Source organism: Hipposideros armiger, unplaced genomic scaffold (assembly GCF_001890085.2).
Source record: "Hipposideros armiger isolate ML-2016 unplaced genomic scaffold, ASM189008v1 scaffold_245, whole genome shotgun sequence".
NCBI classification, from domain to species: Eukaryota; Metazoa; Chordata; class Mammalia; order Chiroptera; family Hipposideridae; genus Hipposideros; species Hipposideros armiger.
In genome coordinates, this window is record NW_017731595.1 from 613,282 (window position 1) to 637,352 (window position 24,071).

Genomic DNA, 24,071 nt, shown 5'->3' on the forward strand with positions numbered 1-24,071 from the left:
ATAAAGCCCATAATTCTGGAAGTCACCACCTCTCCAACCCCCATCCCCCACCCCCACCCCGTCACTTGTCCCCCATTCCTTCCTCTTTGCCTGCTAGAGGAATGACGCCCAAACCCGAACCTCCGCGCGCGCGCAGCTGGGTGGGTGGACGCGCGGCCACCAAAACCACCGCAACATCGCCACACCGGGAAGGGCACCCTGGGTGGAAGGCACGGCTGGGACTGGGAGGAGGGAGAGCAGCCGAACCTGGGGAGGCAGGTGTGGAGGCGGGCAGCCCGAATGGTGTGTGCGTAGACGCGGGGCAGGGGTACGCGAGCCCGGAGGGCTGGGCAAGTCAGAGAGCCCCGCGGGAGCCGGGCGGGAGCCGGGAGGGGCGCATCGGGTGCCAGCCGGGCGGCGGCGGCGGCGGGGCGTGCGGCCGGGAGGCCATTTCCTCGCTGCGCCCCTGGCGGAGCCGGGTTTGCCTGCTCTTGGCCGCCGCCGCCGCCGCCGCGCGAGTCGACCGCCGGGAGGGCTGGAGGGGAAACCAGGTCACCGGTTCGCAGAAGCGTCGCGGAGCGGGCGTCCCGGGCTCGGAGTAAGGCAGCGCCCCGGGAGCGGGCCGGGGCGGGCTGGGCGCGCGGGGGGCCGGGAGAGGCGGGGACTCCGGGTGCCCGGGCCACACTCGCTTCCTACGCCTATAAAAGTGGAGTGGCAGGGGAGGGCCGACGCGGCCCTGGCGGCGGCCGCCTCTCTTCGCCCAAGGAGTTGACATTTTGCAGGACTCGCGCGACGTCCCGTCGCCGGCGCTCCGCGGGACCCGGCCGCCGGGAGGAGGAGGCGGAGGAGGGTGGAGACTGTGGGGCTTGGCCAAGGAAGGCGCACATCCTCGGGCAAGCGGCCGTGACGCGGCGGGGATTAACTTTGCATGAATAATGTGAGTGCGCTTGGAAAGGAGACCTTCTGCTCCCCGGGCTCGGGGCAAGCGCCCGCCGGCTGCCTTCCCCGGGCAGGGGCGCCCAACCCAACCGGCTCCAGGGCACTGGTAATTTGGCGAGAGGACCGCGCGGAGGCGGAGGCGCGGGGCGGGGGTTAGAGGGGAGGAGGGGGCGACAGTTCCAAATGTCCAGAAGGGTGGGCAGGATGGTGACCAGGGTGTCGCGGGAACCTGAGCGCGCTCGGGCGGGCGGGCGTGGGTGGGTGGGGGTGTCAGCCGCCCTATTACCTGCCTCCGCGGGGCTTCTGCGCCCCGGGTCGGGGAGGAGGTGCCCTCTCGTGTTAGGGCACCGCGCGGCGGCACTCAGGGAGCCACAGCGTGGGCAGTGGTAGAACAGGGTGGCCGGGGGGCCGCTCCGATCGCCGTGGCTGTGTTCCTCAAACCCCAGCTCGGCTGTTGACAGGCTCCTTGTGAAATGGAGTTTGGCATCCTCAGCGCCGAACCGAGTGGAAGTTTCCATGATGAAGAAGTTCTGTGACACGGGGGTTCGGAAAAGGTTGGCAAACGCAGCGGGGGAAGCGGTTTAAGGGGGCTGTGGGCCCCCGCCCCCCTTTTTTTCTCCTGCCCCGGAACTGCCGGGTTTGGAAAGAATAATCCTGAGTGTTGGCGTGCGCTGTTGCCCGTGCCTGGCGACTTGGCTTCTCCCCGCCTCCTTAGGAAGTCGGTGGCGATTTCGTTAGCCTCCTGGGTCGCGCTTCTTTGCTTCTCTTGACGCAGCATCTTCCTCTGAGTCGCCTGAAGTTGGTTCTGATACCAGCAGCTGTGCCAGCTGTGCGCTACCCCCATCCCCGCGCCACCCCTCGGACAAGGACTAATTTGGGGGAGGTTGTTTTTTTTTTTTTTATTCCTAGTGGATTTTGACCTTCTTAGCTGCAGTTGTCATTTTGGAGGAGGATTTCCCAATGGCCATTGTAGGATTATTAGTGCTAATTCTTAAGCCTTCCGATTTGTAGGCGGGGGGGGGGGGGGGGGGGGGGGGGGGGGAGCATGGGGTGAGTTTTTTATTTATTAAAGGATACATGTATCATTTTCCCCAAATGGGAAATTTAAAAAGGTTTAGACGCGTAACGATCTGTAAAAGTGAGTCAAAGAAAGAGAAAAACATTTACCTGAACAGAGACGTAGAGATTCCACATCCTCTCCTCTCCATAGGCATTTAGAATTTGGGAAGATTCAGATACTATCCCAATCAGTAAATAAATTTGAAAGAGCCTTTTCTGCTTAGGGTGTTACTGATATCAGGTGCTAGTGAGATTCAGTTTTAAAGACCTGTTTGGAAGTTCAAAAAAAATCAAGCATTCTTTGGACAGCGTTAATAATCAGAGGACAGCAGTTCTTACAATAATAAATATATTGGGTAATGTAGACTTGTTGGGCAATATCTTTACATTATTTGTCCTTATTTTAGTTTAGTGTGCTTATTTACATTGTAATAATATGTAGCATGCACTGGGTTACAAAGTAAAACTTGCATTTTAGTCAAAATATTCCATGATTCATTCTGAATATTAACCATGACTGCTCCCTAATTCACTTCTACTCACTTCTCTTATGCTGAAACAAGTCAAGGACTAGGGGGGAAAATTTTTTTTTAAACGGTGTTTTGATAAGAAGTATTTTGATCAATGGATGATTTTAGGAGTTTTCATGCCACTTGGCTAAGTGTTTTAATTGACTGTAACAGAAATTCAATAGTAACTGATTTGTTTGGAGTTTTATATGGGAAGTCATTGGTGAACAACCATTTATTATCTGTGATTGTTAAACATACTATCAGAATTTTATTTTTAATGAATTTTAAAGTTTTGTTATATATTGGAAGTGGGACCATCTGCTAGCAAATATGATTTGCTTTTGTTTTTTGGTAAGTGGAAGTAAATGATACTGAATATAGCCACAGAACTATTCTTTTTTGAAGCAATTTCTGTTGGCATTACAATTCAAAGACATCATCTTATTGATATTGGGATATTGTTTCATAAAGTACTGACTTTACGAGAGGAATAAGCATTCCATTTCTCCCCTATAGATTCTTTGTAGCAAATCCTGCTATAGAGATGCATTAAGACAACTTCCTTTTAATCTACATCTTTGGGAATAGGTGATTTCTTAAAATTTCCTTAAGAAAGTTGTGGATTCCTTTGCTTTCCTGGGGTTTTTGCAGTTGTTGAAGCACAGGGTGTGTGGAGCTACAAATGGGATTGCACATTTCTTTTTTTAGTAAGCTCATCTTTTTTATGGAAATCAGAATAAAGACAATTGGTTTCTTTACCTCCTTTTGTCATTCTAGTGTAAGAATACGTGTCACATTTTTAAAAAACTCTTCCTTGACCACTTGAGCAAAGGTAGTCCCCCCACTCCTTCTCAGAACCATCACACTTTTTAAATTTCCTTTTCCCCCTCTTTCCTTGGTCTTATTTGCAGTCTGAATTGTTCATTTCAATTGGTATTTACCGATTACCTGTCTCCTGTGTCTAGCTAGAATAGAGAATCCATGAGAAAAAGTGTTTTGACTGCTTCTCCAGCATCTTGAACAGTGCTTGGCACACAGTGGGTTCTGAATAATTCTTTGTTGGATAAATGAATGGTTGTGCCCAAACATTGTGTTTCCAAAATACCTGACTAAGCTTCCTAAGTGGGTACCAATTGGGTATGCCAAGATCTGTGCCTGTATATGTGTGTGTGCCATATATATATATATATATATATATATATATATATNATATGGTTCAATCTCAATACTGTCTCCCTATCTCTCTCTCTCTCTCTCTCTCTCTCTCTCTCTCTCTCTCTGAAAGCTAGCCCTATTTTGTATAGTGACAATACAGGGAGTTTTTTCTGCGCACTTTTTCCTGGGGGCATTTGCTTTGAGTACACGGAAATCCTCAGCAGCAGTTTGTCTTACTTTGATTCCCTGAGACTTTGACCTTCAACACCCTGGGTTTCAGCAGAATTTTTATGAGTTCCAGAGGTATTGTCAGTGCTAAGAGTGAAATTCCAAGGAACAGACATCACTGGGTGATAGGAATGCTTTCTCACTTAGCAGGTTCTGGCAGTGTCACTGGCTTTGGCAGCCCTAAGGTGACCAAGAATGCTTGGTGGTATAGCTGGTCTGCAAAAGTGGTGGCTGGGGAAGGGGCAAATGGGACTGTCAGGATCTCACACAGGATAGAAATAGCCCTTGGAGGTAGATTTGGAAATAACCTGGTGGTTACCCTGTGTTGTAAGTTAAGTCAGTCAGCCCCTGCCTTTGCCCCTTTTCCACTTCCACAAAGAGATTTTGAGCCAGACGACTGTGGGAAGTATTGGATTATCTGAGCTTTCAAGTGACGGAGGTGTGATACCCAAGGGGTTATCTTCAAATTAGCTATTCATGGAAATTCTTTTGACAGTTGAGACTAGCAGGAGATTACAATCGATGATTATGGTAATTTGTTTTTGTTTATAGAGTATCAACTTTCAGAAATGTCTCTGAATAAATGCAGTCAAAAATTCCACAAAATGATGAGACTAGTAAAAATGGTAGGAGAAGAAATGATGAAAATCTTTTAGAGGAGCAAAGATAATTAAACTGAAATCCTGAGTGCTTTTTAAGCATTTAATTTAGCTCTGAGCTTCTCAGTAGCCAAGTTAATAGGAAAAAGGAGAGCCAGAGGTGGCAAGTATGTATTCAAGTTGTAAGGATAGATCAGATGACATTTGTAGAGTGCTAATTATGGTCCCTGACAACTGGTATATACATACGCCTATGAAATATCAAACCATATAATGGCCAATACTTGTACTTCAATTCTATAGAAAATGAAGTAGAGTTCTTTATATGATCATGTCTTTTACCAACTCTAGAGGGGGAAAAAAATGGAGAAAGCATAATATTGAAAAGTAATCCAGTGAGAGTTTATCGTTGGAGCCTAATCTGCCATGGTCCAGCGGTAGAGATTCTAGAGATTGTCCCCAGTGCAGAAATAGAGCTCAGAAAACCTAGAGGAATGAATGGTTAACATGTTCGTTAGGCTGACTTTCTCAAATATCCAGTGTCTCAGCCAAGCTTTTGACTAGAGCAATTTGAGAGGACAGGACAGCCAGGTATGTGAAAGTGACACTGTGGCCATAAACCTCTCTGAACAGGTGTCCTTCATGATTTCTGCTTTAGTCTCTATACTTCATATCACTCTGCAGGGTACTTTGTTTTTAGTGACCATTTCTGTCTCCCCCACTGAGCTGTTGTGAGGGGCTATGGGCTTGTTCATCCTTGACTCCCCAGCAAAGAACTTGACGCATGGGCACAAGGAAGTGCTTGTTGAAAGAATGACTCGAGGGTGAGAAGGGGTGGTGTTTCTCTTTCTCTTCTGATGTTGGTATTAAGTGTCATCTTCTGACTTGGTTTTGCCCACAGTGAATGTTTGCTGCCTGGATTGCATCATACGTCCATACCACAGCTGAATATTTTGCTCGAAGGGCTTAGTCTAGTGTCTGAGCTGGTTGAGCAATGGATGGCAAGTTAACTCCTTGCTTTATTTAAAGTCATTTTGATTAGTTGTTTTGTTTCTTCATTCAGCCGAAGGAAATTTGTGTACCTGCTGCATGCCTGGCCCTGCTCCTCATTTGAGACAATGTATTAATATTGTATTAATACACAGGGATTCTGAAATGGTTTACACTGGAATGGAATGAATCTGCCTCTTGGATCTTTTATATGACCCCCTAGATGAAATAGTTATTTTCATCTGAGGATCGTTTCGTGGTTTTTGCAGTCCATGTGTATTAGTGTAAATTGCAGTGTGATTCACCCAGGATTCTCTTGGTAGGCACGTGGTGTGGTATTAAATATGTTTAGGCCAGTGAGTCTCTAATTAGGGGTGTTCACACTGGACTTTAGGTTCCCTAACTTATTAGTCAAATTGCATTTAAGCAAGGGGGGTGGGGGAGGGAATATTCAAATTACTGAGTGGCAAGTAATGTATCTCCATATCCGCCACTCAGGAATCTGGCCAATTCACAGCTAGAATAACGATCTATGCTCAATGCTAATGTTGTTTTGTCCATACTGTCCCAATTTCAAAGGACTTTGGAGACTTTATGTACTGGCAGCTCTTCTTGTGCAGTACTATTTTTATTGAGTGAGAAACTGAGCTCTGCTTTGAACTTAGTATCTTTTCCAAATGGTAAATCAGGAGAGTCCGGAATTAGGACCCAGGGACCTTGACTCTCAGTCCCAGGAAGCATATTGTAGCCTTTAGGTCATGATAGTTACACACACATATACATATAGGTACACAACACATATATGTATATTATAATATGTAATGTGTAGCAACAATATGATAATATTTATAATAACATATATATGTATGTATGTGTGCACGCAGAGACTGGACTGTAGATGGGGCATATATAACAATTAGGAAAGGATTAATCTGAACTAAGATATTCATTCAACTTCCTATTTCCAAAAGAGAGCCTCCAAGAACCATAGCTTCTCATCAATGATCAAGAATTCCGGGGTTTATTCAGAAAGTCATGAGTGATAAGCTGATTAAAGCAAAAACTTGGACAAAGCAATGCAAATTGACAGCAAGTATGTCGTCTTAATTTGGGAAATATACTCTTGTGACTCCTCTGGTGGCTCAGGAATGTCTGAGATGAGGAGAGAGGAGAAGATAGTCATGGTTTTAGTGGCATAATGTATGATCATGACATTCAGAAACCCACTGAGCATTCTGACTCCTGTGATATATGTTGTTCTGTGGTTCCCAGGATGGTCCGGATATACTTTTCCCCTCTTTTTGTTTCTCTTAGAAGACTCTCTTTTTCCAGATTTCAGCAACGCTTACACAGAATGGGTGCTCAAAAAAAGTAATTATTAATAACAATCATGACATTCCTGGGTTTGGGTCAGTTTTTCATATTTCTCTTCCACATGAGCATAAATGTATCACCAATTCGCATGTCCACACATGCAGAATCTGCCACTGTGACAAATGTGTGTTATATTCTGACATACAGTGGAAAAGGCACTGCTTGCCTCTGGCTGCAGCTGTGGTTCCCGTGTCCAGCTTCCAAGTCACAGTGAGAATTCCACAGCCACACCGATATCCCAGGCCACAAATCTTGTCATCACTTTTAGTCCTTCTCCATAATCCTGAATATTTTGGCAGATTCTCATCTTATTTTACTTTCTACTTATTTTACTAGTATTTATGTTGCTCTATGGCCAATTATGTTTGGGAAATCCTGGATTTAACAACTCAATTCAAGAGTTTTCAGAGCCTATTTTTATGCTAGTGTGCATTATGAATATCCAAGAGGGAGAGTAGGTAGCAAAACTTATTGAGTCACATATTTACTTGTATGTGTGTGCACGTGTGTGTGTGTGTGTGTGTGTGTGTGTGTTTGTGTGTATAAAACTTGAGATAGCTAAAGTTTGATGGAAGATGTTGTGAGGAACAGTCCATAGTATTACACTTAAAAAATTAATCTCATTTGTCTTAACCTCTGTCTACATTTCATAATAAGTGATATCTCAGAGGAGCAGTATATAGCCCACAGCAGAACCTTGTTTGCTTTTTCACAAAATAATCTATCAGTTTGTATACAACGCTGATTAATGCTGCCATCATTAAAGTGCTTTGCGATGATGTAAAAAGGATGCTAAATTATTGCTTCCTTTAAAATATAATCATAAAACATATCTTTTCTTAACTTCATTTCTAATGTTTAGATATGTTAATTTACATAAGCCAGAGAATAATTTCTGCTATATGTGTTTTTGTTTACTCTTTGAATTTCACCTAAGCTTCTCTGTAGTTTCTACTTCTAGCATCTGGAGATCTATTGTAGAATAATGTATTTATATTTGAATGGTAACTACAACAGGGGAAAATATCAAGTTGCATATATTTGCATTATTTGTCTTTTAATTTTAAAAAAGCGACCAGTAGACCCTTACACACACACACACACACACACACACAAATCTTTTAAAAAACAATTGAAGTGATGATCTATGTGGATGATAAACATATCAATTTATCCTGTATTGTAGTAGTTGTAGGGGATTTGAAAAACATCTTGTCCCTCTGAGGCCTCCTAGAAACAAAAATTCAAGGCATTTGGCTTTTTAATTTGATCTCCCATCCTAAGATACATAAACGCAAGGTGTTATTGTTAAGGTGAAGGCATCCTCTGAAATGTACGCTACATGTATTCACTTATTGTTAATTAAGGATATGTGCCCAGATTTATCTTTACTGAAGTTGCCATAAAAACCAAGCCTTACAATTTATAAACTTTTTTGTTTTTTTCTTCTGGAGTCGGTCTCTATCCATCCCACCCTCCCTCCATTCATCCATCCATCGCATATGTATCCGGCATCTGCAGGGTGCCAGGCTATGGCAGATGCCATTGCCACCATGCTGAGCATTAAAAACCCTTGCTATGGCGGTATTCAAAGTATCCTGGGGCAATCTAGAGGAATTGATTTAGTGTAGAACAGCGTTTCTCAGCCTCTGAATCATTGGCATTTGGGGCCAGATAGTTCTGTGCTGGGAGGTGGGGCTGTTCTCTGTGTTGTAGGATGTTCTGCAGCATCACTGACTTCTACCCAATAGATGCCAGTAGCTACCTCGCACTCCAGTTTCAATAATCAAAAATGTCTCCAGATATTGCTAAATGTCTTGTGGGAAGCAAAGTTACCCCCATTGAAAACCACTGCTGTAACGTTAAGGGCCTGGGCCGTGGAGTGGGAATGTGCGCATTCATATCCCGGCTTCACCTGGCTTGGATGTATGTGCTGTTTCCTCATCTATAACATGTAAAGATTAAATGAACTAACGTAGCACTTGACCCACAGTTAGATATTTCTAAATATTAGCAATTTGTATGGTGTAGAATTAATACTTCAACAGGCAATTACAATTTTGATAAGTTATATGATGGAGTAAGTACAATGTACTGTGATAACCCTTAGCTGAGAATTCTAGGCAGTAAGAATACCATCTGCAAACAAAGTCAGGTCAAAGTACAAAGTGTTTGGGGAATTGCAAGGACCCCAGGAATTGCAAGGAGCCCAGTCTGACTGATGTACAAAGGCTAATAAGTGAGGCTGTTGAAGCAGGTAGGAGTCACATGGTGATGTCACATGCTGACCACAATAAGAAAGATGGACTTTGTATTGATAGCTGGAGGAGACTGAATGTTCAGCATATCAGATTTTTATTTTAGAAGAGTTCTTTGGGATAGGTCTTGAGTGGGAGAGAGACTGGAAATGATGAGCCCCGTTAGAGACTCTGAGAATAATCCATAGAGAGACGACGTCTGCCAGAAAGGAGGCAATTATATGTTACCGTGAAGTCTCTGGGAACAGATTTGACTTTCTCCAAGATGTGGCAAAATTTTTCTAATTTAATTCTTACAATGAATATTTTTAGCAAGTTGGCTCTACGTTTGGGGAGATTTGAAGTTTAATTTGAAAGCAGATTACATGATAGATTCCCTTTAAAATGTTTTCAAATGAAGCTTTAAAGACCATCTCACAGTCTGTTCGTAGCCGAATATTACACAAGGGTTTCTCTGCTGTTGTGTATAGAGGCCTACAGTTCGTGAATCTGATGGAAACACTTCTACACAACCACATTGAATTAGCATTGTGGTGTTTAAATTTATTAGTTAGTATTAATGTTGGTTTTCTAAGTGATAGGGGCTTTATTTCTTTAATGATCAAAAATAGAGATGGTAGAAAATATGAATGAAGGAATCAATGTGATGTTATGGAAATACCACCTAATTAAGAATAAAGATATTTTGGACAAGTCTCTTGATTTATCTGAGCTTTAATTTCCTTAGTCATAAAACAGTAATAGTAGATAAATTAGATAATCTCAAAGTTTTCCTTAGCCTAGGGGTTAGCAAACATTTTCTATAATAGGCCATATAATATATATTTTCAGCTTTTCAGGACATACAGTCTCTGTTGAGTCTACTGTTGAGTCTCTGTTGAGACTACTTAACTCTGTTGTTGCAGTGTGAAAGCAGCCATAAATAATATGTAAATAAATAAGCATGTCTCTGTAGCAATAAAACTTTATTTCAAAAACGGACAGTGGATTGTAGTTTGCTAACCCCTGCTAGCCCAATAGGAGGACAATAGAAATATGATGTGAGCCATATATGTAGTTTAAAATTTTCTAATAGCCACATTATAAATAATTAAAAAGCAGCCAGTGAGTTTAATTTCAGTTAAATATTTTATCCCACCCAATATAGCCAAAATATTAATATGTAATCAATATAAAAGTATTAATATTTACTTTTTGATTAAATCTTCAGTTACTGGTATGTATTTTACACTTGCAGCACACCTCAACTTCAACTAGCCACATTTCAAGTTGTCCAATAGTCATTCGTAGCTACAAGTTACCAGCTACCCATTGTGGCAATACAACTTTAGCCTTAAAAGTCTATAATTCTGTCAAGTTCCATAGGAAACTAACTTATATGCATTATTTCAAGTGATTGAGACACTTTCTTTTTCTTGCCACATATACTGGTTAGGAAAACACTATCCATACTTTGAAATAAAATAAAAGAATGCACAGTGGCTCAAAACCGAGAAGTTTATTTTTTACTCATGTGAAGTTAAAAATTGCTGTTTGTGATTGATTGGTGGCTGTGCTCTACAGTGAGTCAGGGGAGTCAAGTCCTTTGGTCTTGGGCTCCTCCGTCTTCAGCTCATGGCTTCCAAGGTCGTGTGTTCATTGCATCAGACCACTAAAGGGGGAGTAGGAGTGCAGAAGCACACCAGCTTCTTAACCACCTTGGCTTGGAAGTTACATCAAAATCATTTTGCTCAAATTCCACTGGTGAAAACAGATCCCATGTCCCCCCTACATGGAGCAGGATGGGAAAGCTAGTCCCCCCTGAGCAGCTGCTTTTCAGTGTTGACTGCACGGTAGAAAGGGGAGCAGGAATTATCTGGTGAACTGTGTGCCACACTGTGCTACTGGTTTTTAATTCTTTTGTGACTCTCATCACCTCACTGACTTGTTACTTTTGAAGGCATTGGCAAGGGATGGAAACTCCATCTTTATAGCAATGAGGTAACCCAGTTTTATTTTTTGGTGCAGTACCACCCTCCTATCTGATCTAATTCTGTTTCCTCACTTCATGCTCACTCTTAGGGAATTGTCTTTAATCTTGCTGGTCCTGGTTTTTCCTTTTAAGTCTTTTACCATCATTTTGATTTCCTTGATAGGTCAGTGTTGGTCAGAATACACACAGAGTATTAGGAGCTTATAATCAATCCTGATATTGCTGGCACTTCATTAATGTGCTGCCTTTTTTTTTTTTTTTTAAAGGGAGCCAAAAGTTAAAGTAGAGCTATCAGGGATCAGAGGCCAGAGATATTTGGTGTGTTGACAGAGATATTGAAGCCATTTTCCTGGGATCGTGTTACAGAGCCTCAGACTGTTTAATTAAATGCCTCATTGCATAATATCTTAACTAAAAATGCCGATTTTCCTCATATTTATCCTGCTTATCATTGCTTACTACAATGGGGAACTCTCTTTTTTTAGTCCAAAAGGGTTTTTTTGTTTTGTTTTGTTTTCTTCCCAAATTATAAACATGCTTTATCAAATATTCAGCCAGGTCTATAGAAGTACCTCCCATGAAGGAAATGTAAGAGGGGCATGAATAATAAAACCGAGATAAGTGAAAAGAACAAAGAAGCCCTTTCCTTCTAACTATGCATATTTTATCTTTCTGAAAACCTTACCGTTTACTTATTATTACAATGTCTTATTCTAAGAAGTAAGGAAACGCAAAGGTCATATGCATTTTGGATTATTAAGAAATAAGACTAACCAATGATAAGAAGTATCATGCTGAGAACGCATAAAAGAAAAAGAAATAATTGTATGCCTTTATATTAGCCTAGGTAGGGCTGTCATCCACTTTGCAAGTCTATTTTTGTAAAACACGAGTTATTTTACAATATTTTTCAAAACTGAAATGTGCAATATTAAGAATTTAATCCTGATAAATGCTTCTCAGGAGCAGAATTTAGCTGATTCTTAATATTCCATTATAGGGGAGAGAGAAATAATTTTCTCAGTAATCCCCAACTTGTTCCTGGCCCATTACTGGGGTCTTTGGGGCTCAGGGTTACACTCAGTATGGACGCTAGTAATGTTCTCTTTTAAAGTCCTGTCACAGGGCAGGGAGGAGAGGGACCCCCTTCCCTTATTGGCCATGGGTATTGTGGGGATCCCGGGTCCTGGATTGGTTGACAGCTAGGACATTGGAGAGAGAGATCAGGTTGTAGGGATGAGGGTGTGGACATCCACAGGGGCTAAGTTGGATGCCTGGCTTTGCCACTTTCTACCTATGGTCTCTCAGGCAAGTTCCTTAACCACTTGGAATTTCATTTACCCAATCTGTGATGAACATTGGTACTTCAGAGCATTGTGTAGGCAATTAAATGAGATAATGGTTATGAACTGCTTGGCATATATAGTGGCTTGTGAGTGCTCAGAACATGGAAAAATATTTTATTATTTTATTATTACAAAAGTTGCAAAATTGATTGTGTTGAGTAAACCTGCAACTTGCAGGAAAGGGGCATTATTGTCTAAAAGGCAGGAAATCAGAGAGAGAGAGAGAGAGACCTGGAAGTCAATCTCAATTTTCTTGATCGTTGTGTGTCATTAGTTGTCCTTTATTTAGTTTCGAATTGTTATTTTGTGTTCATTGCTAACGATATCCTTTTTATAGATGACCTAGCATTTTTCAGCCTCAGGAGCTATGTTCTGTGGTCAGTCATTGAAGTGAGTGAACCCTCAGGGTGTCAGGAAAATGAGAATAATAGATGTTCTGTTACCTGCCCAGGATTCCAGCCTCTTGAATTCAGATTTGTCTCTTTCACTTGTATTGGTATGTGGGACTTAAAACTGACTGACTACCTTACTTCCTTTTTCATAGGAGCTACTCCCCTCCATTGTTCAGATGCTTTTTCACTGTCCACATTCCCACCTTCAAACTTCTATCTTTCAAAGTCCAGTATATATTTTCCTTTGCTTCTTTTCAACCCAGCTTCCAATAGCCTTCCTTCAGGGAGCTCCCCAAATCCTGCTCTGGTTAATTAGGATTAAGATTCAAATACTCTCTGCTTCTGTCGGGCTGCAACATGCCACCTCAGTGACAGGTTCCTTCACCCCCACCCCCATCCAAAGGTAATATTACATGTTTAGTCACTTACTATATATATTTCTTCACTGTTCAGTGTCCAAGGCTCACATTTGTCAATGAGATGGGTATTTCTTTGCTAGATTTAAAGTTCCAGGAGGGCAAGGACTGTGTGTTAAACAAGTTTAGTGGAGTCTAGACACACAGAGCCAGCAGGTGGGTGCTGAGTAATGCTGTCCTACCATTTGGACCAGCCACACATAGGCTGTTTTCGTATAATTAGGATGAATCTAATTTTAAAATGAACAACCGTGTGTCCTCAGATGAACCAGAATATACACTTACAAGGCCCTGCTGTCCTGCATTATAAATAAGGGACTAGGTTGTCTGGCAGAAAAGCCATGCTGTTCTTTTCCCTTAAAAAAAGAAAAAAGCTATCCACACATAAGAACTGAGATAGAAGATTTCCCCATTTCCTCATCTAAATTGGCAAGAAATCAGGGCCCCAAAGTAGATGTTCTCTGCAAAGATGAAACCCAGCAAAAATCCTCCATCCGAGTGAGTGGCTTCTGGAGAGTTGGTAAAGGAAGGTCCTTAAGCATGCGTTACTGTAAATAGACTGCCAAGCTTGGCGGCCTGATTTCTCAGCTTGTATGACAGCAAGGACTTCCTTAGGTGATGGGTTCAAGTTTCTGCAAGGACAACACTCTGAGACTGCTTGGAAAGTGTCATGCTACATCGCTTTTTAAATGTCCCTTTTGCTGATGTGAGGAGCCTCGTGGACGGACACATTGCTGCCATAACATCTTTCACAACTCCTAGCGCTTTTGTGGACTTGTTATTTTTCTTAAGATTTTTAGCATCTCAGAAATCCATTACATGGTAGATGAGTGATTTCACATCACCCAGAGCGTGGTTACATTTCATTCCTCTTCTTTGTCTAGCAGTGTTTTGAAATGACTCTTTCATTTTTGCTTTTTGTGGTTTTAAATCCCTACTGGTGATTCTCTAAAGTTCCATTTGAACCAAGGCAGTCATTCCTCTTCATCATTGTCTCCTTCCAGCACTAGAGTAAGACCCCCTTCTCAGAGGCAAGGGTGGCGACTTATTTGAGTTCTTGCAGGAGTTTGACTTCGGGGGCATTTGAGACTAAGACGGGATTAGATTGCACTTCCTGCCATTCTTGAGCAAAAGATGTGGTTTTGCTTATTCTCCCAATGGGAGAGACAGGAATGTGCCAGAAGTTGTGTTTCTGATGATCTGAGAGAAGCGGGACACAGAAGAACCCAGTGAGTCTGTGCTCAGGCCTTGGGGATGGAGAGTGAACTGCCTCTAAGAGAGGGACCCTGTGGACCCAGGGGGCTCTTACATCAGAGGAACCTGAGGATCAAGTGGGTGCCAGCCCACAATTCCTTCGAAAGACTTACCATGAGGCCCTGAGATGAAAATTCAAGTGTGAGTGATTTTAGCGGGGAGGTGAAGAAAGCACCAATAGAAAAGTGGGGAGGGGAGCCCGGACAGCAACCAATAAGGGAGCCTCATCAAACCCGTTAGGACTGGGGGCACCTGGAGCTTAGTCACACCAGGAGACAGCATGGGACATGTGGCTCATAGTGACCCCACCCAAGAGGCAAGGGAGTACATATTTATTCACGGAAACCTGGCAGGGATTAGTTGAGGACTGCCTCCAGAGGCCATTGATTTCTTGGCATTTCTTGGGCAGCCAAGAGCATACCTTCAGGCAAAGGAATGCAGGTTTTGGCAGCTGGAAGACGAGTTGGTGGGCACTGAAGTGGTGCTCATGGGGATAGGGTCAGGGCACCAGAAGCATCTCCTACACTTTCTCCTTTCTTGTCATCGGCATGTGACCATGTAGGGCAGCCTCCAACTCGCATTTCCACCTGAGGATCAAAGGCTTCCTTTGGACCTTTGCTTGATTCTCATGAGGTACAGAATGCCATTAGCTGGGGCAGTGGAGCCGACCCCACCAGCAGTTGGTACGGGATCAAGTAGAGAGATCCACTGAAAGAGGAGGCGCAGCCAGATCTTCTATGCCCTTCCTCAGCCCCATCAGCTCTCTCCCACACTGTCTTCATACCCTCTAAGACCTTACTGTTCACCCCAGGTAGCCTAGTGGTCCTGGTGTGTGTGTTCTCTTTCTCAGTAGCTTCTGTTCTTGCCTCTAGCATGCCCCCTTTTCCCCCCTAGAGCAGGGTTTCTCAACCTCAACACTATTAATGTTTTGTGGTAGATACCTAATTCTTTGTTGTGGGGGGCTGCCCTGTGCATTGTAGGGTGTTTAGCAGCATCCCTGACTTCTACCCACTAGATGCCATTAGCACTCAACCCCCAAGCTGTGACCATCAAAAGTGTCTCCAGACATTGCCAAGCGTCCCCTGGGAGGCATAATAGTCTCCATTGAAAACCTTCATTCCAAATCTTAATCTCTTCCTGCCCCAAGCTTCTCATGAGTTATGGTTACCTAGTCATTATGATCCTAGTCCTCATGGGAGGGTGGAGAGGCATTCCAGACTCTGGGACATTTGAACATTTCCCCCTGTTGATTCTGATCCACCTGCTGTTCCACCTGCCCATGTCCTACTCCAACCAAAAATCACAGCCCTAGTCTGTTCCTTTGTCTCTTTTTCCTCCCTTCCTCTCCCTTCTCTCCATCTGCACTGTAGACAACTACAGCTTGGAAGATGCCCCTTTAAATTTCTGCCTCCTTTTTTAAAGGCTCCAAATTCTGTAATGGTAAATCAGCTAATAAAGTATAAAATAAAATGTTAACGTATTATTTTTAAAATTATATTCATCCGTCCATTCATTCATCAGACATCTATCGAGCACCAAATATGTGACAGGTACAAGGTTGGATACAATGGTAAGCAACACACTCCCTTGTCCCCCCGGATCGCCAGGTAGGCCCACAGAATGATGGGGAAGAAGACAGCCTTATCAAAGCTAAGAATATTTTTATTTTATCAACGTGTATACCCCAAATTCTGCAGGCTGGACATACAAAAAGCCAGTATTGTACCAGAAACAGTTACAATTACTAGGTTGGTATTTCCTACTTTGGATATTCTAGCTCTCTAATTCAGAATTATGAAATCAGGCTTTGAACTATAGGATTTACTTCTGTCATATTCAGAAGTATTTTATGAGTGCGGTCCACCTTGACAAGCAGGTTTCCCAGTTTAACAAGTTCTTGAAATGCAGTGTTAGTAAGTCTTCTACACTGGTTTGCCAGCGTCCTCTTTTCCTATTCTGCATTGCCTGATTCAGCAGGTGTCCACATTTCTAGGTAATCCCTCCAAAGGGGCTTCCAAAACCTCAGAAACAGGGTTGCCTTGCCTCTGCTTTTTTTTTTTTTTTTTTGCTGGGGTTTGGCTGAGGAGATAGGAAACAGTAAAGGTGACAGAGGAGAGGATTTTGAAGGCACTGATGTCGCCTTCTTTTGCCACCCTGAGTGCTATTGCTGGAAATGCTCGAGGTGTGTGTGTGTCCTCAGCGCACGGGCATTGGTTAGGCCCTGGTTTGGACAGTGTTAGCTGCAAGGTGGTGTGGTGTGTCTGGGAAGTTACTTCTGTTTCTCTCCCTTCCCTCCCACTGCACCCCCTTCTGCACCCCCACTTCTCAAGGTGTAGTGCCCCCAGATCCACCCATCCACACCACCACAAGCAGCTTAGAAAGGCAGAATCCCAGCCGCCCCAGACCTGCCCAACCAGAATCTGCATCTTAACAAGATCCCCAGGGGATTCATGTGCTCATTGGAGTTTGAGACCTGCTTTTGTTCTACTTCCACCTTTCTACTTCTCATTAAGTAAAAATATGCAGAAGCCCAACTTATAAAAGAGTTAATGGGGTAATCCTGGTGTGCGTTCACTAATCCCCATTATACCTAGTTTATTGTTTTTTAAACTTGGTTATCAGCACATTAGTGGGCATTGAATCAACATAATGAGACACAACAAAAGATTCAAGTAAAAAAGACTAGAAAAGCAAGTATTAGAGTAAACTATATGTTCTTGAAACGTTTGTTTCATTAAAAAAAATGCAAACACACACACACACTCTCACACTCACACTCACACACACAGGACATATGGATGTCCTGGTCCACGATTGCAAAGTAGAATGCTGGCTGGGATTACTGTTAAAAAAATAAAAATAAAAAAAATAAAAAACAAAGGAACTTTGAAAGCCACTGTCATAAAGACTTGATTTCTTTATGTATCTCTGTCAGTTTTTTTAAAAGGTTGAACATATGCATTTGATGCAATTTGGCCACTTGACTCTCACTCGGGATCATGAAATTATAATTCTCCAATTCAGGTTCCTGAGCAAGATGTCTAAATAGCAGATATGAATGTTAAAATTATCTCAATTGCAAGTTAATAACAATAAGAATTTTAATTTTTCACTCAATTTCACAAAATGCTCTATCAGAGAATAACTGAAAATCTTGAAAAAGACACCTTTAAAGAAAGACTCATCTTAAATCAAGAAAACAAACAAAGAAACTGTATGCTGACCAAAGGACCTGCTTAATGTAACTTGAAGAGAGTAATAATTTTGAACCCAAAAGAAATTCCCCAGGTTATGGGAGATACAGGGTGTCTCAAAAATGGCGGTGCACTTTTAAGTTTTCATATCTTCAGAAGCGTAAATGCTACAAACTTAGGAAAATTATTTGGAGGTTTAATCATTTACATTTTCTCAACACTCATTTAGCTGTGCTGATTTTGAAAAATAAATTTTTCACTTTAATATTTTGTTTCAGCCTCTCCAATTGAGGATGGCAACCACTGAAACAGTAAAATAAAATGAAAAACTTAACTTTCCCAAATCAGGAAAGCTGCATGAATGCTGAAGAACTGTAGATAATGGAACTTTCAAAGGTGTTCTTGTCTAAGTTCTTAGCACTAATCCTTCTGAAGATACTAAGCACCCTGCGGAAGGAAAGAAAACCGTCACTCCTCAAGCGCTGGTCTGTGTGAAGCCCAGGCGCGCGGAGACCTTGGAGAGTCCGGTTTCACCACGTGTGGGAAAGAACTAGTCCGCGAGGGTGAAACCGAGGCTCTTTGTGAAGGAGGGTGCTAATGCCAGGATGAGACACGGTTACAGGGAAGTGCTTTCAATCTCGCAGGCAGGATCTGTGCCAGACAACGAATTGTCTTTGAAAGTGCCTTTGCCCTGCAAGAGTGGCAGCTGGGCCAAGCGAAGGGGTCTTTCTGAGCTTCCCGACTGTTTCAGATTCCTTCTGATTTGTGGGGCCTCTGATTCTGATGAAGTGATTGATTACTGGCGTGTTTACTTAGATGCCAGTGAGTTAAAACAAAAAGCAATGTTTTATTAAACATGATTTCAAATATGCTTTTAAGGAACAGTAAACATGTTTATTTTCTTCTGTTCTAAGTATGTCAACTATATAGAATTTTAGCTTGATTAATTAAAAAAATGATGGTGTCCATATTCTTTAAGAATGCTGTGTTTGGGGAGAATTTTTAAATAATTTTATATGCTATAAAAGGTGAGAAAACTAGTGTTCCCGCTCAGGTGTAAGTGTTAAATATGTGGTTTTGCTCATTTTGTTTTATCTATCCTGTTTCTTTGTTCCAAAACTAATCTTTTTGCTAGTGTACAGCCCTTTGAGAATATGTATATAATATTATATATATGTTCATATATATATGTTCAAATTACCTAATTTGAACTTATATTGAATATATATTATATATAGTTTGAAATCAATATGAGAAAGAATATTGGAGACGTTAAAAATGGTAGCACTTTATAACAATTTCTCACATTTATTTCTAAATGTAATAAGTTACAGTTTCTAAATATTGTAGTTTGAGTTTTTATAAATTTTTATTTTACCAAATAAAACATTAATTTGAATATCAACTCATAGCTATTCATATTTGCCATAATATACTTTCAGCAATTTCTTTTTGCTTTTTTGAAAAAAAAACCTAACTTCGTGTTTCAGGCTCTTTCTTCCTGTTGCATGATGGTTACAGTTGTATAAAGAAGCACTGTTTTCCTCAAGACTAATAAGAACATAACACATTTTGAGGTCCATGCCAACTGGAACATTTTGTTTTTAGAACATTAGCTATAGAAAATCGGATGTTAGTGTAGTAGTTGTCCTTTGTGATTTATCATAGATGTTATTCTTTCAATTAAAAAGCGCAGTTCATTGTATTAAGTCATTTGTCTTATCTACAGCATACTGGACAGATTTCATATATACACTTATAAAATGAGTAAGAAAAGTAAATGTTTCAACATGCAACAATCTGATGCAGGTCTACACAGTTGAATCAACTGTGCCCATCTGCCAATGTTTGAGGCTTGAACATCTCCCTATACCTCCAGTTCCAGTTACCTATACATACACAGGGTTTGCAACAGTCTTCTGATTCGTCAACAAATTAGAGATTTTTTAATTTTAAATGAAGTATCAAAGACAGAATTCCTGATGGAAGTATTGTGTATTTGGATTATTGTACATCCCCACACCCCACCCAGCACACACATAAGAAACCTGAATTATTTGTAGCTATTAATCCTACAAATCCTGGTAAATCCAGGGCAAAGCCTAGGATGGTAAATAGTTTTGTGCCAACTCATGTAGACTTTGGTAGCTGATGTCTTTGAGAAGTATTTATTGTAAGGCAGAATCTCTGGGCTTAGTAGCAAAGACTGTTGTGATTGATTAGTAATAACAATCAGTTATTACTAACAATTAGTAATGGAATAACAGAGTGATGGCCTGAGTGTCATATACTTTCTTATCCTGCGTCCATACGCAGGAGGATTGAATCTTCAAGATATTGTCCCTTTATTTTGCCTTTGACTTTAGTTTTGTGCTTTTGAAGCACAAAAGTACAGAATACTGTATGTATTCTGAAGACTGTTCATTTTCTACTCAATAGTAAATCAGAAAATTCATTTGTAAATCAAGGAGGCTATGTAAGAACATTTCCTGATTGGCAAGATTAGTGTAATATCACATAAAACAAAACCCACAGTGAACTTTTTCATTGTCTCTGGTTTTCTGAGTTCTGAGACTTGATGTCTAAATATATCATTAATAATACTTTAAAAATTGAAATATCAAAACAGGTGGAACTCTTTGAAGAAAATACTAGGTTCTCAAAATAAAGTGGATGACAATATTTTCTATTATATTGTATTTCAAAATAGCAAAATTGTATTCATTTGTGTTTTTTATCATTTGGACTTCATGGTCTAGTTTATTTCCCAATTACAATATTCATCCTTTCAGGAAGGTTTGGCCAGCCCCTTGACATTGAGAACAGGAAGGAAACAGGCTGTATATGAGAAGATAAGGCAGATGGGGGACTCATAGGCGAGCTCCTAATGGGTCTCCCAAGCTAGGAAGATAGAAGAATTTGGCAAAGAAGGCACAGAAGTGCAGAATTGCAGTTTGAAGTTCAATAGAGCCTGTGTTACTTATTTCACCAAGTAAAAATGAATTTTCTGTCAATCAGTTTGACTGGATTCCCTTGAAATCTGCCTGTCAGGAGACTTGAGTAGTATGCCCTTCCACTATTTCTCAACTGTCTGCCAAACCTAGAAGTTCATAATTGCTTATATTACATTAAGTGACTATAAGGTCCTCAGGAATTAAGGATGGGAAGAAAGAAATCTTTTGTACAGTTGGTTTTGGCACTCTTTCCATAGAGAGATGAATCACCCTTCAGCAAGTCCAGGACTTGACTTTGTGAAGACTGGCAGAGAGAGCAGTAGGAGACAATTGGCTTTGTGTTCTAGCCTCTTGCACAGTTGACCTTTCTTTGTAGGGGCTGTTTATCTTCAGGACAAAATGAACTGTGGCCAGATGTGTCTACATACTTAGGAGATTCTTCTAGAGTGGTACCAAGATCCCTGGAGCTGTTTCAAGAAGTTATCATTCTGGTACCTGGGATAAGTGTTGTTTCAATCATCAATAACTTAATTTAGTGTTCTTTGGAGTAAAGGGTGGGGTAAGAGGGTCAGGGTCTCAAAAATCTGAATATCGTCTTTATTTATCCTGCCACATACAGCCACACTAGCATTAATATAACATAGCAGGTGAAGCGTGAACCTTGGTAGACAGACCTGATATAAACATGGGTGATATAACTAGCTGATAACAACATTCGGAAAAGTTGCTTAACTTCTTTGACGTTTAATTTCCAACTCTGTAAAAACATGAGAAAAAAAATTGCCTATGGTAAAGAGTGGGAATACCTGGAAAAGAAGTTAACAGTGTAAAATTACAAGGAACTGGTCTAAGCAGAGCTGTGTCTTTAGTCTGAAAGTTTTGAAGGTATGCCTGGCTTCCAGGCCATTTTTCCTGGTTGGGGAAAAGGAAAAGTAGGAAAAAGGAAGGAAGAGAGGGAAACTTAAGAAGAATATCCATAGCTTCTCTGCTCATAAGGAATGTTTTATTTTTATTTTTTAGCTTTTATTCAGGTTTTAGGGCAAAGCAAGTCGCTCATGGCATCGTCCATGACAAGATGGAGGCTTGCAGACTAATAAAGTCAGGAAATTTCACAAGTTGAACAACTATATGCACGGGATCACGTCAAGCTGGAGGAGGAGGATCTGCCAAGGACCTCTGGCCTCCTGCCGAGCTTGTGTGGACATCGTGGGTGCCACTATGAAGACATGAATGACATGTTTATCAAACGTTCAGAGGTCACAGCGCTGGAGGGGAGAGCCAATATGCTCTACAATATCCACAATAACAGTGTGGAATTAGAGCGCTCTTGAGGGGCGGAACAGTGGGTTCAAATCAAGAAAGCCTAAAAGAGGGTTTAAAACCACAGCATTACATCAGATACATGTTGAAGGCCCAAATTCTAGGAGACATCAATCATCAATTTAGTATGAGCTGATAAGCAATGTGGTACCTTAACCCCCACTGTGGCCACAAGTTCCTTTGAAACAGTGGTTCTCCAGCTTGAGTTGTATCATAGTCACATGGAGGGCTTGTTGAAATACAGTTTTGCTGGACTGTATCCCTAGGATTTCTGACTCAGCAGGTCTGAGTTGGAGTTGGAGGATTTACATCTTGAGCAAATTCCCAGGTGATGCTGAGACTCCTGGTCTGGGCACCCTGATGGAAACGACTGCTTTAGAAGAACAACTTTTGCTCAGATATAGAGATATCACTGTAATCTCCTGAAGTATTGAAGCAGATTTGGGTCCCCCTCTTTTCGGTTAGGACAAAGCCAGAGGGATGGGGAAAATGCTGGCAACCAGGTAATATTAAGGACCATTGAGGAAGGAGGAGCATATGGAGAAGAGAAACACTTCAGAGATGTAGTAGCTGCCTTCAAACATTTGAGAAATCAACATGTTAAAAAGAGTCTTGGTTAAGGGTGTGCACAACAGAACCAGATAAACCTGGATTTGGTTTATAATCCTGCCACCCTTTTATATATTTAACAAATACTTCTGTGGTGCTTACTAAGTACCAGGCACTGTTCTAAATGCTTTACACATAGTAACTCATTTAACCCTCATAACAAACTACCTTATAAAGTAAGTTCAGAGAGGTTGAGCAACTTTCCTAAGGACACAGAGCTAGTAAGTGGTGGAATTGGGATTGAAATTTAGGCAGCCATGTGGAGTCAGTGTCCTTAAATACTACATGGCACTGCCTCTGCATTCTTGGCACCTCTCCACTCACTGGCTGTGAGGCCTTAACGACGTTCCCAACCACTTTCCTGTGACTCCGTACCTTCACCTTTAAAATAGAGACAATCCTTTTCTCACAGGGTTGTTCCAAAGAGTCAAAAGAGATAGTATTTGTAAAGTGCCTAGCTTGCGCCTGGTGTGTAGACTTCTGGGATGCTCAAAACTAGGAGCAGTAGATAAAGTTGGTGTGGGTCAGACTGTGACTCAAGAGTATAAAACCTCCCTGTCAGTTATGGGGTCCAGGAAGGTGCCAGAGCTTTGGGAGTGTTTCTGGGAAGCTAAGTGGCCTCTGGAAGGACATGGACAGCACCTGCAGGGGGAGCCTGACCTTGCTGAGAGTCTGGCTTTAGAATTTTACATTGACTTCATTCATTGAACTGCCCATTTTCATCAGATTGTTCCCCCATGGCTCACTCAAAGCTTTATGCAGATTCTAAAAGATTGTGTTTGCCGCAGATAAGGCAGTTATAAAAATAAGGTGCCCAAATTGGTTTCTATTCTTTACTTGTACCTAACGCTTCACCGGCACAGACACCTGTTCATAGTTTGCTGCTCTTCAACACTTTCCTCTGAATAAGTTAATAAAATGTACTCTGCTATCCAGTAACTATTTCTTTCTTGGTTTCCTTACACCTCAGTTTTCCTTCGTGAGGATGTATTTTGATTTTTGCACGTATCCGAAACCTTCATATTTTAAAACAATAGTGATTATTCTCAGCGATAGTTCATTATACGCCTAAGAAGTAGGTTGAATGCTTTCCCTGATTTACATTTAGAAATATGATAAGAACAGCCAAGCATGTGAGGGGAAAAGCTTGCCTGGGGTGCCCTGGTTGGTGGTGGAGTTGCACAGCCAGGGAGGACTAATGTGATGCTAAAAGGCCTATGACAGTAGAGTTTATTGAAAGTGCTTTCCCAGCTGCTGTGTGGTTCCTGCATGTACAAGCAGCTGCTTTACCTGGGCTGCCTTGGGAATTAACTAATAACTCATGAATTTATTGAACTTATTATATGCTAGTAACTGCCAAGAGCCCATAAATCCAAAATTCACAGAGCTGGTTCTGGAGGAGGATAAATGTCTAACTAGGTGATTACAGAGGCGGGGGATACCTGCTGAGGGAGAGAGAAACCCTGGGTTCTTTGAGATGGTTCTGTTGGGTGCCTACTGGGGAGATCATGGAGAACCTCC

The 24,071-nt window shown here is 41.7% G+C and overlaps 1 protein-coding gene across 7 annotated transcripts in view; it reads left to right on the top strand.

Annotated features, from left to right (window-relative positions):
• The first annotated feature begins 549 nt into the window (after window positions 1–549).
• Window positions 550–24,071, top strand: part of THRB (thyroid hormone receptor beta) — a 355,917-nt gene continuing 332,395 nt past the window's right edge. For 2 of the 7 annotated variants that reach the window (XM_019655729.1, XM_019655735.1), the window contains exon 1: window positions 662–916. Coding sequence is in view for 1 of the 7 variants with exons in the window: in XM_019655727.1 (XP_019511272.1) it covers window positions 908–916 (9 nt within the window). In the remaining 6 variants the exon portion in view is untranslated. Of the gene's footprint in view, window positions 578–659; window positions 1,025–1,265; window positions 1,473–24,071 lie in introns of those variants that run through there. The other 5 variants (XM_019655737.1, XM_019655727.1, XM_019655732.1 and 2 more) reach the window with 5 other exon arrangements.